Raw genomic sequence first — 12,714 nt, forward strand, 5'->3', positions numbered from 1 at the left:
CCAAATTGCCGCATGACCCTCTCTGGTCAGTAATACACAACAACGGGCCCCCATCGCAGGAGACCGGAATAACATGAAATCAAATGGAAGTCCCAGACCGGTCGGTGCTCCCCATATAGGATCCAAACGACATCCGGAATCCGAAGTCAGTCCAGGTGCTCCCTGTATGCCTGTGTACGTATGCTCTTCACAGTCTTCTTCGTTGCAATCCACCTACAGGCACACGGTGAATCCTCATCGTAGTCCTAATCAGCAGTGGACTGCGCGACTGAAGGAAAGTGTTCGTTTATCCAGCATTACAAAGGTAACATCAAAATGATAAACATTAATAATGAAAGTCTAACAAAATTTAAAGTTAAACATTGTTGAACCTCAACGAATGAAAATATGTTTGTTACCTGCAGCAATGTGATGTAACCGCCAAGCTGTCGGCTGATGCTGATAGAGACATCGTTCAGTTGGTCGTACATATGCACCAGCGCAGCTACTCTCTAGGCGTACCTCTCGGTCTAACTAAGGTCACGAATGGCCTCCAAATACACAACATGAGCATTGGTTGCACTCTTGTTAGCAAACAGAGTGCAACCCAGAAGATGAAGAAGATATGCGCGAGCCGCAGCTGTCCAATGACCTGCCTGACATCGGCGCTCGTAGATATCACGTACCCATTGCAGGCATATGTATGGTCCACGACACTGCCCTGTCTCAGCCCTGACAGCCTTTGCAGAGACCATCAATAAGTCCACCAACATCTGAACTACATCATCCACGTGCAAAGGCTGAAAGGCGTGCAAGTTGCCAACCACAGGCAGATGCAGAAGCGAGGAGATGTCGTCCAGCGTGATCGTCACCTTTCCCACAGGGAGATGAAAACTAGACATCTCCCGGTGCCACCGCTCGACAAACGAGGACAAAAGTCTCCGATCGCCAGTGTCTACCGAACACGCGATCAGAGGACTTTGTCCTGTCCCAGCAACTAGTCCCTCAATGGCAGGGACAAGCCTGCTTAAACTATGGACCTTTCTCCCATGAGAGGATAACTTCAACTCAGGACGCTCCTGAATTGAAGTATAAAGGAACACAAAATTCGTTAAAATCATCATTTAAAGGAAAACTAATTTCAATCATAAAGTATAATTAACAAGTAACTAAAAATAAATATTATAAATACCTCTCCCGTTCATACGCTGCAAGCAACGTGATCCGCATACTGGGTCAGCACGGATGGGTCGCTCGGACCACCCAGAAATCCCTCATGCTCATCCTCAGCAGCCTGCGCGCTTGTGTATGCAGGAATGTCTGCCCCAGTGTCCTCTACATCAGCTGATGCCATCGGGTCATCCAGAAATACGTCACTCTGTTTACGGATCAAGTTGATCTGGAAGAAGTTTACGGATCAACTTGATCCATAATCTTCACTTCTGCTAACCAGTTTTTATGGATCACCTATAAAACGCTTACGGATTAAATAAAAACGCCGACAATCGAAGACGAACAACTGCTTACCTTGACAATGCCGACACGGAGGGAGAACACCACCCTCAAAATGCCTGGGCTACTCAACACCAACGAGCACCATGATTGCAGAACACAGACTCCCGGTGCGGAGGAAGAAGACGACGCTCATGGCAAGAACGCGGCGCGGAGGACCGAGGAGGTCAAGCTTTTCTGAAACCAGCAACCACTTCACGCAAAGAAAACGAAAGGAAGAAGAACGCGGCTTAGGTGAGGTCAGGGGTGAGGAAGGAGACCGAAACCACTTCACGCTAGCAAAAAGAAGAAAAAATGGTGAGGGGTCACGAGGAAGAAGAAGGCCAACGCGGGAGGGAGGGAGGGAGGGAGAGAGATGAACCGTGTCTTTTTTAAATTAAGCTAAGGGTACAAAGGTATTTTTGCATCACCAACAAAAAAATACTAGATGTATCTAGCACTACTCTTAATCCAAATTGACTTGTTTAGGCTCAAACCTGCTCATCCCTCTATCTAGGAATTGGATCCCCACATGCTTCCGTTGATCACTAAAATGCATAAAGTGCAATTCTAATATGAGGATAATTAATTTTCAAAAGTTACTTTCATGCTATAATTTAATTAATAAAAGTATTTTAAAAGATTGAAATTGATCAAGTTAACTTATAAAATGGTCAAAATAAAAAAAAAACTTCATTAGTAAATCGTAGTTAAATTCAATAAAGATTATAAGAACAAAATCCATTCTTAATTATCACGAAATTTTATTTAATTTGTTCATTTTATTTTCTTATTGAAATTAAAAAAATGCAAAATTAAAAGTGGATATGGCATGTTGCCATGTAGCTGATGTGGCAGAATCTAGACCTTAGAATCCGACACAGATACAGCCAAACACCCAGCGGTATTTCTAGAACAATCTCTCACATATCTCCCTAAACCCTTCTTCCTTCCTTCCCAACGAGGGTTTTTCTTTTTTACTTTCTCTTTTTAAATCATCACTCTCACCAACGCACAACAAAGAGATAACATTCCATTCCATATTCACAAAAGCACACACAAACTCACTCTGTTTTGTGTTCTAACAATGGCTCCTGTGCCGAGCAGAACCGTGGCCACGGCCTCTCTCGCCTCGCTCCTTCCTTCTTCCCCCTTCGCGAGGGCTTCTCTTCTCAGAAGCGCTTTTCTGCCGCCGCAAATAGGGCGCGACAGGAAGTGCTTCTCCCCCGCCGCAGGGCTGCGGTGGACGCAGCGGCGCCAGGGGAGGAGGGACGGGCTCGCCGTGCGGTGCGAGGCCGCCGTGGCGGAGAAGGACGAGGCCACCGGTGAGAAGTTTGAGTACCAGGCCGAGGTGGGTTTTCGATGGATTTGTTAAATAGTTTATCTTTTTGTCGTTTTGGGGATACAGTTTCGACCTTTTTGGCACTTCGTGTGGAATTTTGAAATGAAATTGCAAGTGAGAAGATTGCTTCATGAAGGGTATCTGTATGTGTTTGAGATAGAGAGAGAGAGGGATATACTGAAGTGAAGGGTGTGTTTGTGAGAGAGGGAGAGAGAGTTACTGAACTGAAGGGTATGTGTGTGTGTGGGAGAAAGTTACCAAACTGAAGGGTATGTGTGTATGAGAGAGAGAGAGAGAGGAGAGAGATTTACTCAAGTAGTGAATTTCATGTCAATACTTTTTAGCATTTGGTTTGGAATTTTGACATGTAATTGAGAGTGAAAAACTTATGAGAAAATAAGAAACACTTTTACATGCTCATTCAATCACAAACCAATTATTATCTCTAAAGGCAAAAGTCATACTAAGTGTGATTTCTGATTGATTGAACTTTACACTATCAGGACATAATCATTAAACTCAACTTATTCCGTTTAAGTGTGTGGGTGCATGAGTTTTAACCAAAGGAAGTGTATTTTATGTATTTTTTTACATTTCACTTGGAATTTTGGCGTGTATTTGAAAGGGAAAGCCTTACTTTATAAAGTATGAATTCCATGTATTGCCGAAGGCAGAGTTATCAATGGCGGATGGTGGAACATGGTGGAGGGTGCCGAAATTCCACCATATAAACATGCCATTGTGACGTATGACGGGTCTCCCTTTACAAATTGCCTATGGCGGTTGGCAAAAAAATCCGTCACGCCGTTCCACCATGGTGGCACCATGGCCGCTATTTAACAACACTGGCCAAAGGAAGTGAATGAGTGAGTGAGTTTTGCTGACTGGAGGAAGTGAATTCCATTTTTTTTGCAGGTGAGTCGATTGTTGGATTTGATTGTTCACAGTCTGTATAGCCACAAGGAAGTTTTCCTTCGTGAACTTGTCAGGTAATTTGAAGACTACGACGATTGCATGGTCTGTGCTATTATCGATGACTTATTTTGTATAAAGGGTTGCTTTAGTAGGGACCAGTTGTTTTTTTTCCCTTTTGGACTTTTGCATCTATTTAAACTAGTTAAATGTGTGTGCAGTTACTTGATTCTGTTGTGTTTTGTCTTATTTATTTATTTATTTATTTTTCTTTTCTTCTTCCAGTAATGCTAGTGATGCTTTGGACAAGTTGAGATTCTTAAGTGTGACTGAGCCTTCTTTGCTTGGAGATGCTGGAGATCTAGAGATACATATCAAGTCTGATCCAGACAATGGAACTATTACTATAACGTATGCATATGCATCGTTTTGATCTTTGTTTTATTTTGTTTTTCTGGGTATGTGTGAATAGGAGTATTAAACTGTTAACTCTCTACCCTGTAGAGATACTGGTATTGGAATGACTAAAGAAGAGCTCATTGATTGTCTTGGAACTATTGCTCAGAGTGGTACCTCAAAATTTTTGAAGGCACTTAAGGTAATTTGTCAATGATCTGAAATGTGACTTGCTTTGATATTTGATGATTTAATACTTCAATAATTATGCTTTAATTTCCCCCCTCAATGTTACAGGAAAACAAGGATCTAGGAGCAGATAATGGTCTGATTGGTCAATTTGGTGTTGGATTCTACTCTGCTTTTCTTGTTGCTGGGAGGGTATGGCTTGGATTTCTCAAGCAGATTTTTTGGTTGACTTTAATGATTTTAACTGTTTTGAATTTGTCATTAATTGGCTATTTCTACATGGCATGGCAATCAGGTTGTCGTGTCTACAAAGAGCCCAAGATCAGATAAGCAGTATATGTGGGAAGCAGAAGCTGACAGTAGCTCTTATGTGATAAAAGAAGAAACTGATCCTGAAAAGTTTCTGCGTCGTGGTACACAGATTACACTCTATTTAAGAGTGAGTGGTATTTCTTTCATTTTTTTGTAGGAAAGTTTACATGTAATGTAAGAACTAAGAAGTATCTTTTGATAAAAGGTTGAACCCAATATAATAATATTTGGAAACTTTAAATTCAATTTAATACAGACATGTGGTTTATGCACCAAAATAATTCTTGCTTCTTGTCTTGCCAGATAACAAGTATGAATTATATAAATATAATTTAAATTTCAGCCAAAAATCTTCCATCCTCTTTAGTTATTTATTTGTTATTTTCTTTTAGGGATGAATCCAGTGTAATATTTGGATGTTGGAAAATCATTTTAATGCTGATAAGTGACATGTAGTTAAAGCACCCAAATTCTTCTTTACTGGCCAGGAGGATGACAAGTATGAATTCTCAGAGCCAAGCAGGATTCAGGGTTTGGTGAAGAATTACTCTCAGTTCGTTTCCTTCCCCATCTACACATGGCAAGAAAAGTCAAGAACTGTGGAGGTAAGTCCTTCTCTTGGTACAGATTCCCGTCTTCATGTTGGGTGAGAGAATTATGCTAAATAAGCTAATTCTATGTGTGCAAGTCGTAGTTTTCTATTTTGACATACACTGATTGTGATTTATGGGCAGTAATTTTCTCCTGCTCTTTTCATTGTCAATTAAATCTTTTTTATATGCATTTTTTTTTGTTGGAGGAATGGCATGAGAGTTACTTATGTGTAGTGATAAGGTCTCATTCATTGGATTCCAATGTTGTTAATGGCGGATGACCAAAAATCCGCCATAAAAATATGGGGGATGGCGTAGTGGCAAATGGCGGACAATATATATATATATATATATATATATATATATATATATTAACAAAACAATGGATTGCATTCAAATAAACTAAAAAAGTTTCATGAGTTCACCCAATAACCAACACCAAATAAACTCATTCAAGAGTTCAAAATAACAAAAGGATAAAGGCATAATGCAAAGTGCAAAGTAAAGGTTGCAGCATTAGATGATGGTTCAGCCATTGTAATTAGTAGAAGAGGACTGAACAGAAAAAAAAAAAAGCAGAACCAAAAATTAAAAAAGAGTGTCAAACAGAAAAAAAAAATAGAACCAAAATTTAAAAAAGAGTGTCAAACAGGAAAAAAAAAGTGTCCAACAGAAAAAAGACAGAACCAGGGTGTTGCCGTCGCAGTTTGTAGCCGTTGCCGCCGCCGTCCGTTGCTCGCCTGCGTGGTGCGTGGTGCCGTCGTTGACTTCGGGTGAGACAGTGAGAGAACTCGCGCTGGTGCATGGTGCCGTCGTCGCTGGTGCGTGCTGCTCGTGCTCGCGCTGGAGTTCGGGAGTTCGCGTGCTGTGTGCTGCTCATCTCATTTTGATTTGAAAACCGGGTTTAGGGTTGGGTCGGGTCAGCCCAAGATGACCCAATCTGTAATTTTGGGAAAATTTTCAAAACAAAAAGTTTCTTCCGCCATAACCGCCATTCCGCCACCACCGTTAAGCCTATGGCGGCTGCCATGGCGCCACCATTTGAAACTCGCAACGCCACCGCTATTTGGTGGCGTTTTTTCAAAAAACCACCACGCCATACTGCCATGGCGCCGCCATAACTGTCATTTGACAACATTGTTGGATTCTAATATCTTTAAGGTACTTTGTGATATCAAGATTTTGGGCATTGATTTTAGCAAATGATGATGGTGATGGACGAGATTTTGTCTTCCGTTGATGGTAATTATAAAGATTTACATATCATCATAGGTAGAAAGGAAACTTGAAATGGTTCCTTGTCATTTGTGTCTGTTTGAGGTAGTTGTTCTACGTCAGTTATGGTTTCCATCACCATAAGGATGGCTGGTTAATTTTTAGTTTTAGACAGCTGTTGGGTTTTGGTGAATGGGGAAATACTAGCCTATATTTGCTTGGAAATTCAAGGCCGTGCAAGATTAATGTTGGTTGCTATGAGGGGCTTAATAGTGAATGAGATGGTTAATAGACAAGTGTTATGTGATTTTAGTTTGTTCCGACCTAGAAAGGGTGCAACCTTTTGCCCCTTTCATATTTCCTTTCAATTGGATGGAAACTGTGTTGTAGATAAACATTATATCAAACAATTGAAAGTATAGGAAGTAATTTCGGGAAGTATTTATTCAAACCGAAGAATCTTACTTGCAGGGTGATTTCATTTTATCTAGATTACATCAATACACTTTGAATTCTCATTCCCAATTTTCAAAATTACTTCTGGAGCTTATAGAAATGTTTGTCATAGAGTGGCAAATGATTATGCTCGAATTTGTTGCTATTAATTGATTAATTAACTAATTTTGAATATTGGCAGGTGGAAGAGGAGGAAGAACCCAAAGAAGGGGAAGAACCAAAAGAAGAGGTAACTAGTGTGGTATTTCTTAATGTTGGACTGCTGGTGCTGTACTTTTTCAAATTTGTTACCAATACCAAGTGAGTCTGTTTCTGCATGTCTTACCAGGGTGAGAAAAAGAAGGTGAAAAAGACTAAAACTGAGAAGTACTGGGACTGGGAATTGGCCAATGAAACAAAGCCAATATGGGTGAGTTTGAGCTATATCTACCTTTATGGTGATAGGATGTTAATGCCCTGCATTTTACTTATTCAGTTGTGGTGCCTCTCTTATTGGTCCAACTTTGCCTTTTTATTTTCTGTAGATGCGCAACCCAAAGGAAGTTGAAAAGGAGGAGTACAATGAATTTTATAAGAAGACATTTAGTGAATTCTTAGAACCACTTGCACATACTCACTTCACTACTGAGGTATGCTAATGATTTTGTCTCAGCGGCAGAGCATTTCCTTTAAGCAGTTATCGATTTGACTGGGCTTTAAACTCTGCAGGGTGAGGTTGAGTTCAGAAGTATTCTGTATGTTCCGGGAATGGGACCTCTTAACAATGAAGAAGTAGTGAACCCTAAAACAAAGAACATACGCTTGTATGTTAAGCGTGTATTCATTTCAGATGATTTTGATGGGGAGCTGGTGAGTTTACTGTGAGCTTCAAAGTGGGATTAGTCTTGTACATTTTGACATTTATGTCACTGTTGCTCTTTCATTATATTGCTATTATGAAATATGAAAGAAAGAAAAATGTCAAGTATCTGCTCCACCACATAATTTGTGGTTGATAGGGAGATGGATAGCATGACAATTGCATTGAAATTTAACTCTCCTACATGGCTAGTTTTTAAAGAATAATCGTTTATCTAACCACTTTTAGTCACATTATACAAGCCATTATACAAGCTCTAACTTGTGTGGTTTTGGGAAACACACTAGGGTTGGCCTAGTGGTGGGGGTTTGGAGTAGTATGTATGAGGTCATAGGTTTGAACCTCAATTCTATCATTGTACACTGAAAAAAAATGTCATATTTGTGCTTTTCTGCATTTGCTCTTTATTTTGCTGAATTTCCTCATCTACCCAAAAAAGAAGAGCAAGGAGCATTGAATAGTACAATTAACATTTAACTTAAGATAGAGCTTGTGTTCTATGTTCCTTTGTTTCTAGTTCAGGTTCCCTTTGCTCTAAATTTATTTTGCAGTTTCCACGTTACCTGAGCTTTGTGAGGGGTGTGGTTGATTCAGATGATCTTCCTCTCAATGTTTCTCGGGAGATCCTTCAAGAAAGCAGAATTGTAAGAGAACTGCACTTTTGCCTGTTAACATGTTATTTCATTTGATAAACATGAATGAAGGATACGGTGATAGGAATTATTTATGATTTTTGTTTGTTACTTTCCCAAATTTTTTATTTCAACAATATTATAATTTCAGGTAAGAATAATGAGAAAGAGACTTGTAAGGAAGGCATTTGATATGATTCAAGACCTTGCTGAAAGTGAAAATAAAGAGGTAAGTAGCGACAAACTCAGCATCTTTATATTTTCAATATGAATTTACAGTCTTCATTGATTAAAAGAATGGTTTCCTGTGATTCCAGGACTACAAAAAATTCTGGGAGAACTTTGGTAGGTTCATAAAATTAGGTTGCATTGAAGACACTGCAAATCATAAGCGCATTACACCACTATTGAGGTTTTACACTTCCAAAAGTGAGGAGGAGCTTAAAAGCCTAGATGATTATGTTGAAAATATGGGTGAAAACCAAAAGGCTATCTTTTATCTAGCAACTGACAGCTTGAAGAGTGCAAAGACTGCTCCATTTTTGGAGAAATTGGTTCAAAAAGATATTGAGGTATGATTATTTATTAACATTTTTGGATAATTTGAGCATGTAGTCAGGGAATTTGGTCAGTGTGAGGTGACAGCCACCAGGACGGGTTTATCCCCAGTCTCCCTCTGCAGCACCCCGTCATCCTGTGGAGGGTCAGGCTCTGTGTTTGTGCGTGGTGTGTGTGTTTCAAGTTAAACTATTTGCAGATATTATTGAAATGCTTGATATAACGTGCTAATTTTGATTTGCTTTTCTTTCTTTTTAGTTTTCACTCTCTTTACTTATGTGTGTCTATTATTATTATAGGTTCTTTATTTGGTCGAACCTATTGATGAGGTTGCCATTCAGAACCTACAGACATACAAAGAAAATAAATTTGTTGATATCAGCAAGGAGGATTTGGAATTAGGTTTGTACAGTTTTCTATCTTACTTTCATTTGCTCAAATACTATTTTGTTTCCTGAAAATCGGGATTTGAATGTGGTGCTCAACATTTATTTAATTAGGTGATGAGGACGAGGTCAAAGAGAGGGAAAACAAGCAAGAATACAACCTACTCTGTGATTGGATAAAACAACAACTTGGTGACAAGGTGGCCAAAGTTCAAATCTCAAAGCGCTTGAGTTCATCTCCCTGTGTGCTTGTATCAGGGAAGTTTGGTTGGTCTGCAAACATGGAGAGGTTAGTCATTACCTCATTGGCTTTACAAGTCATTCTTCTGGGTCACAAACAGTTTATCATACTCTTGACATAAGGCTCATACAATCTTCAATTACTATTTCTTCAGACTAATGAAGGCGCAAGCCCTTGGGGACACTGCAAGTTTGGAGTTTATGAGGGGGAGGAGAATATTGGAAATTAATACAGATCACCCTATTATCAAAGACTTGAGTGTAAGTTGACATAAAAAGTCGTTGCTAACTATATTATATTATTATCTAATATCTAATAAGTGTAAGTTGATATAAATAGTCATTACTAACTATATTATATTTTATCAAGATATTTAGTTTCTAATAGGTTGCACACCAAATGTTCACTTTCAGCATAGACAATGACATGGGGGGGGAGGGGGGGCGGTGGGGGGGGGGGGGGAAGGGTGTTTTAACTGTCAAAATTGAGAACCACATTTGAGAAAAGATGTTTTGTTCTGGGTGTAGGTAATTGTTGATAATCTGGTGTTTCCCTGAGTCACTTCAATGGATTAAAAAAGAGTGAAAATATTCTTGAAGTAATTGAAGAAAACTATTGATGAAAGTATTAGATAGTACTTTTATGTAGAATCATAAGACTAGGAAGCCTAAAACTTTTCTCAAGTTCATTTATCTTTGAACAGAACGACATTTATGACTATTGAGTATTTTAGCTGAGCTGTAATGTTGCCATGTTGCTTCCATAAAATGTTAAAAGACAACTCTGTTAGTCATCTAACGAGCCTTAAATTAGTGAATTTTAAGTAAAATAAATTGTCCATTGTTTTCCCCTTTTGATACATTGGCTTTCTCTTCACATTTTCCCTTTACCATACTGAAGATCTGGTGGGAAAACACTGGAGTATATTAGCCTGTGCCCAGAGATCCTGTTTGCCCCTTGAAATGTCAAAACAATTGGTGGACATGTTTAATTGGGTCATGTTTGATGTCTCGTTTTAAGAGGATAAAGCTATTGAATGTGCACATTTTGTAATACATGGCTGGTACTTTCAACTGAATTCACTTTTGACTCTGACTTATTGTTCTAATTATTTATATTTTTCCTTCAGGCTGCCTGCAAGAATGCACCTGACAGCAGCGAAGCTAAGCGAGCAGTTGACCTCTTATATGACACAGCACTAATTTCTAGTGGATTTTCTGTAAGTACAATATCAAATTTATTTTTTCTTCATGTAACATGTGTAGACTAGATTTGATCCATAACTGAGTCAAATGATGTCACCTGATCCATGTAAGCCGACCTCTCCAAGTGAGATAAGACTTTTGTTGTTCCATAGTTTTGCTTAACATACTTTCTCAATAATGCAGCCTGACAGCCCTGCTGAGTTGGGAAATAAGATTTATGAAATGATGGCCTTGGCCTTGGGAGGAAGATGGGGTAGATCAGAAGAAGAGGAGGGAGATGCACCTGTTGAAGCTGCTGATTCAAGCACAAGTGAAGAAAGTTCAGAGCCAGAAGTTTATGAACCTTCTGAAGTCATTGCAGAGAGTGATCCATGGACAACTGATTAGGCATACTATGCCCTCATAGAATAAGTTACAAATTTTTGGCATTATATAATGCATACCAAAAAGGTGAGAAAGGAAAGGGAGAGACTGATTTTTCCAATGATTTCATGGTGCTGAAGGAAGTTTCTAATATCATTATAGAACTGTGAGTGAATGTCCTAAGGGGCAAATCCTATGGGGCCTTTGCGAATGGAATTGAGTTTAGTGTTCGTAGGTGGGCAAATTTTTTATACTTCATGGTCTTGTGGCATTGTGTCATTCTTTTGGGTTTAAGATTTTCACGTGTTTGAGTACAAATTTGAAAGCTGAAATGACAAGATTTTTCCTTGTTCAAATCTTTCCAGTTATGGATGATATCACACGCAGTTTAAAGTTCAAATTACATTAGACTTTTTGAGTTTAAGACTTATTACACTGGTACCTCCTTAAAATTACATTACTTTTGCCTCCCCCAGACTATTACCATCACTCACGGTGTTGAATTTTTTTGAAAGGCTAAAAACAACCCTTTATCACTTAAGCCCCTTTATTTTCCCTTGTGTAAGGTCTATCAAGTTCAGAAATCCCCAAATCATCATGACCCCTTTCACAACCCTTCCTACATCAGATCCTCAATACCAAATCACCATTAACACCAGATCCCCCCTTACCATAGCTACAACTCCGCAACCAAGTGCTGAGATCGTTTCCCCTCCGGTATTAGCTTGGAAGCAGCAGTACTGTCCAAGTGTCCTTTTGAGTGAGATTAGCGACCAACGGGCCATTGCACACGACCACGACAACGACAGTTTTATGGAAAAAATTGGCGACCAATGGATTATTGTAAATCTCTGGTACTTAGTCTACGATTTCTATGGAAAAAATTTGTCCATATAAAAATTGGGTTTTTGGAAAGATTGATAGTTACAAAATCTGTCAAAAAAAAGTGTTATAAAATCAAGTGGTGACTACCCAATTAAATTCTCTATAATATAATTGGATATAGACGTACAGTGATAGTTTAAATATTTTATACTCATTTTATTATGCATTGTTATATTATATATTTAAAATTTATTAAGTTTAGTAGTTTAAAAGCGTTTTTAATTGATGGACAGTAAAAATATGCGCTCTTCAGTCACTGCCTTTTATTTTTGGAATTTAATTTAATTTAAATTGATAGTTTAAAATTTTTATACTATGATTGAATTATAAACTGTTGTATAGTATGGTTGTTGAATAACAATTTTGTAGGTTATATTTATAGTGGTTTTTAAGGGTTAATATCATAAAATTTTACACTCCCGATATATGAAAATTAAACTTTTATTTTTTTGGAGAGTGATGATTTCTCATACTTATCGCGAGGCAAATAAGTGTGCTGGTGCGTTTGGGTCATTTTGATTCTATTGAAGCTGTGTCTCCGCGTATAGTTAAGTTGTAGTGTTCTTGTCTTTGGGCTTTTAGCCCCGTTGATTTAAAAAAAAATTAAAGTTTTTATTTTTATCATCTTATTTTAACTAAACTAAGATAAATCCTATTATGGTTTGACATCTAAAACTCATTATAGTTGTAAAACATTGTT

At 38.4% G+C, this 12,714-nt stretch overlaps 1 protein-coding gene across 1 annotated transcript; it reads left to right on the top strand.

Moving 5' to 3' along the window:
- The first annotated feature begins 2,419 nt into the window (after positions 1–2,419).
- On the top strand, positions 2,420–11,493 carry LOC114412590 (heat shock protein 90-5, chloroplastic-like). Its single transcript, XM_028376548.1, has 19 exons — positions 2,420–2,821; positions 3,728–3,801; positions 4,010–4,135; positions 4,229–4,322; positions 4,418–4,501; positions 4,605–4,748; positions 5,110–5,226; positions 7,067–7,114; positions 7,214–7,294; positions 7,410–7,514; positions 7,594–7,734; positions 8,296–8,388; positions 8,528–8,605; positions 8,694–8,948; positions 9,234–9,336; positions 9,435–9,609; positions 9,716–9,821; positions 10,691–10,780; positions 10,950–11,493. Exons 1-19 carry the CDS (start codon positions 2,558–2,560, stop codon positions 11,151–11,153), a joined length of 2,382 nt encoding a protein of 793 aa, XP_028232349.1. The 5' UTR covers positions 2,420–2,557; the 3' UTR covers positions 11,154–11,493.
- Positions 11,494–12,714: the final 1,221 nt, after the last annotated feature.

Source organism: Glycine soja, chromosome 1 (genome assembly GCF_004193775.1).
Source record: "Glycine soja cultivar W05 chromosome 1, ASM419377v2, whole genome shotgun sequence".
Classification (NCBI taxonomy): Eukaryota; Viridiplantae; Streptophyta; class Magnoliopsida; order Fabales; family Fabaceae; genus Glycine; species Glycine soja.